The sequence below is a fragment of the Oncorhynchus mykiss genome, chromosome 29, assembly GCF_057628025.1.
Source record: "Oncorhynchus mykiss isolate SJ-2025 chromosome 29, ASM5762802v1, whole genome shotgun sequence".
Taxonomy (NCBI): Eukaryota; Metazoa; Chordata; class Actinopteri; order Salmoniformes; family Salmonidae; genus Oncorhynchus; species Oncorhynchus mykiss.
In genome coordinates this window covers 11,294,204-11,297,122 of record NC_143050.1, presented here as the reverse complement: position 1 = coordinate 11,297,122, position 2,919 = coordinate 11,294,204, and the positions used below count along the sequence as shown (strand labels likewise).

Genomic DNA, 2,919 nt, shown 5'->3' with positions numbered 1-2,919 from the left:
AGTGAATTTGTCCCAATACTTTTGGTCCCATAAAATGGGGGGACTGTGTACAAAAAGTGCTGTAATTTCTAAATGGTTCAAACCGACATGGACGAAAATGCCCTCAAATTAAAGCTGACAGTCTGCACTTTAACCTCATAGTCATGTTATAAGTGCTGGAGTAGAGACAAAACAACAAAAAAAGTGTCACTATCCCAATACTTCTGTAGCTCACCGCATATGTATCGACATATCAAAATATCAGGTGGCTTGATCATCGTCATGTTTCATAGTGAATACAAGTGTCATAGTTAAAGTGTGTGTGTGACACAACAAACTATTGGCTGGTTGGCTGTGGGGCAGACTTTCAAATTCTTTGAGCCTCCAGGCTTCAGATAATGCCGCTCTAATTAAATGTGTATTTTTTTATTGATCGAATTAACTGAACGTTTGACAATTAACGTTATGTTACGCTTCTAAAGATAACTAGAACATTTGCACAGATTTCCAAACGGTGATGTTGTGTTCATTTGACAATACATTCACCTGTCTTTACTGCCGTTACTACCCTATTCCCATGGTTTAATCATGTGCGTAATTGCGCAGTAAACGCGCCCCCCCCTCCCCCACCCCATCTCTCTCTCCTCCTCTCTCACTCTCCCTATCCCTCTCCCTCTCTCCGAACTAACATTCCTCTCCACTCTAGCATGAACGCGGCCAATGCGCAACGACCAGATTAAAGTAGGAACTTCAGGCTACCATCTGACCCTGGTTTCTTGGACTGCCGTCGTACGCGAGGGAACCATACATTCAAAACATTTTTCTTTCCTTGCACAAATACAAACTGTAGAGCGTGGCCAGGCATTGTTGGAGTCGCGGGCAACCTTGTGCGTACGCACTAAAAACAAAACACTGCAGGATGCTACTTCTCCTGGTCATTCCGTCTGTGATTTCGATCGAACAGTGATGTTTCCACATAATGGGTCAACTGATTAGATGAAAATTACTACTTTGATCAAATTGCGCAATTTGCGACCCTCGCCTTGTGTATCTCTGCTTGGAATGCATGAGGAGAATGGGGAGGAACAGACGTGTCTATCCAGAATGGATATAACCCCAACAGCTTTTGCCGCATCGAACTCATCAGAGGATACTAATGGCACGAGTGCCCAAAGACCTCTGCCTCACTCCCAGAGCGTGTCCGTCTTCATCGTGTTCCTGGTCACCGTTATCATTCTGGTGACAATCGTAGGGAATGTACTTGTTGTGGTGGCCGTTTTCACCAGCCGCGCGCTCCGTGCGCCGCAGAATCTCTTCCTTGTCTCTTTGGCATCGGCAGATATATTAGTGGCCACCTTGGTCATCCCTTTCTCCCTCGCCAACGAGATCATGGGTTACTGGTACTTTGGGAGCACCTGGTGCGCCTTCTACTTGGCCCTTGACGTCCTCTTCTGCACGTCCTCCATAGTGCACCTCTGTGCCATAAGTCTGGACAGGTACTGGTCTGTAACCAAAGCTGTTAGCTACAATCGGAAGAGGACGCCCAGGCGTATTAAGTGTATGATCACCGTGGTCTGGGTCATATCAGCAGTCATCTCTTTTCCACCGTTACTTATGACCAAACACGACGAGCATGAGTGCTTGCTCAACAACGAAACATGGTATATTCTCTCGTCTTGTCTGGTATCATTTTTCGCCCCGGGTCTAATCATGATTCTGGTGTATTGTAAAATATATAAAGTGGCCAAGCAGCGCGCATCAACCGTGTTTGCAGCAAAGAACGGGACGGAGAGACAGCCTTCGCAGTCGGAGACGTGCTTCGTGCCCAGGAGGAAGTTTGAGGTGGAGAGCCCTAGCAGCCCCAGTTTAGGTGGCCACATGCGGAAAGGAGAGCTCGATGATATTGACCTGGAGGAGAGCTGCGTCGCCGACAGCAAACCCAAGAACTGTCTCTTCTCCAAGAGAGTGAAAGTGGAGGGGGCAAACACTTTCCCAAAACAGAGTTGTCGAGTGTCATGGGCTTCAAACCGCAACGCGAAGCTCTCTCAGGAGCAAAAGATTAGACAGATGTCACTGTCAAAGACCAAACTGGCGCAGATGCGTGAAAAGCGCTTTACGTTTGTCCTTGCAGTGGTGATGGGGGTGTTTGTACTCTGCTGGTTCCCATTCTTTTTTACCTACAGTCTGCACGCAATATGCAGAGATTGTTGCCCAATTCCGGATGCTCTCTTTAATCTGTTTTTCTGGATTGGTTACTGTAACAGTTCAGTGAACCCTATCATTTATACAATATTTAATCGCGATTTTCGGAGATCTTTCAAGAAGATCATATGCCAGACATCACACACATAGGCTTACAAAAAAAATGTATCTCTCTCTATATGTGTGTGAGTGTGGGTAAGCTCTGTTGCGTTTAGTATCTGTACTTATGAGACGTGTAAAAAAGTGTTTGTAGAATACTGTGATAAGATTTTAAATAATAATAATTTAATGTCATGTAAAAAATGGACTTCGAAATTAGTGAGTTTGTAACCATCAGATGGTGTTTCTGTGGATTTAAATGCATCAGGTTGCAAACCTGCATAATTTATTTAAAAACAAAGAATTCTGTATCCAATCTACATATTCGAGAAGCATGAGTCAGACTACACTGTTATGTTTCTCCATGTTGTTAATCACATTTAGCAGTGTTCTGTTATTAATACATTAAAGGGCTTTTGATGTAAAGAGGCAATTAATGACTTGTTACTGTCTGAGACATCTAACCTAATGTAGCAGGCATAAACAAGATATCTGCGATTAGATCCCCGACATACTGGTCTTGACGAGAAGAAAAACCAAACTGTCAGCGGTGGTTCTCTTCTGCATTGTTCAACCAATCCAGTAAATGTGGAGGATGAGTTAAGATGGCATGTCGCCGTATTAAAGGTCCAAAAGCAG

At 44.3% G+C, this 2,919-nt stretch overlaps 1 protein-coding gene across 1 annotated transcript; it reads left to right on the top strand.

Moving 5' to 3' along the window:
• The first annotated feature begins 1,023 nt into the window (after positions 1-1,023).
• LOC110510201 (alpha-2Db adrenergic receptor-like) lies at positions 1,024-2,706 on the top strand. Its single transcript, XM_021591576.3, has one exon. It carries the CDS (start codon positions 1,042-1,044, stop codon positions 2,329-2,331), a length of 1,290 nt encoding a protein of 429 aa, XP_021447251.3. The 5' UTR covers positions 1,024-1,041; the 3' UTR covers positions 2,332-2,706.
• The last annotated feature ends 213 nt before the right edge of the window (positions 2,707-2,919 follow it).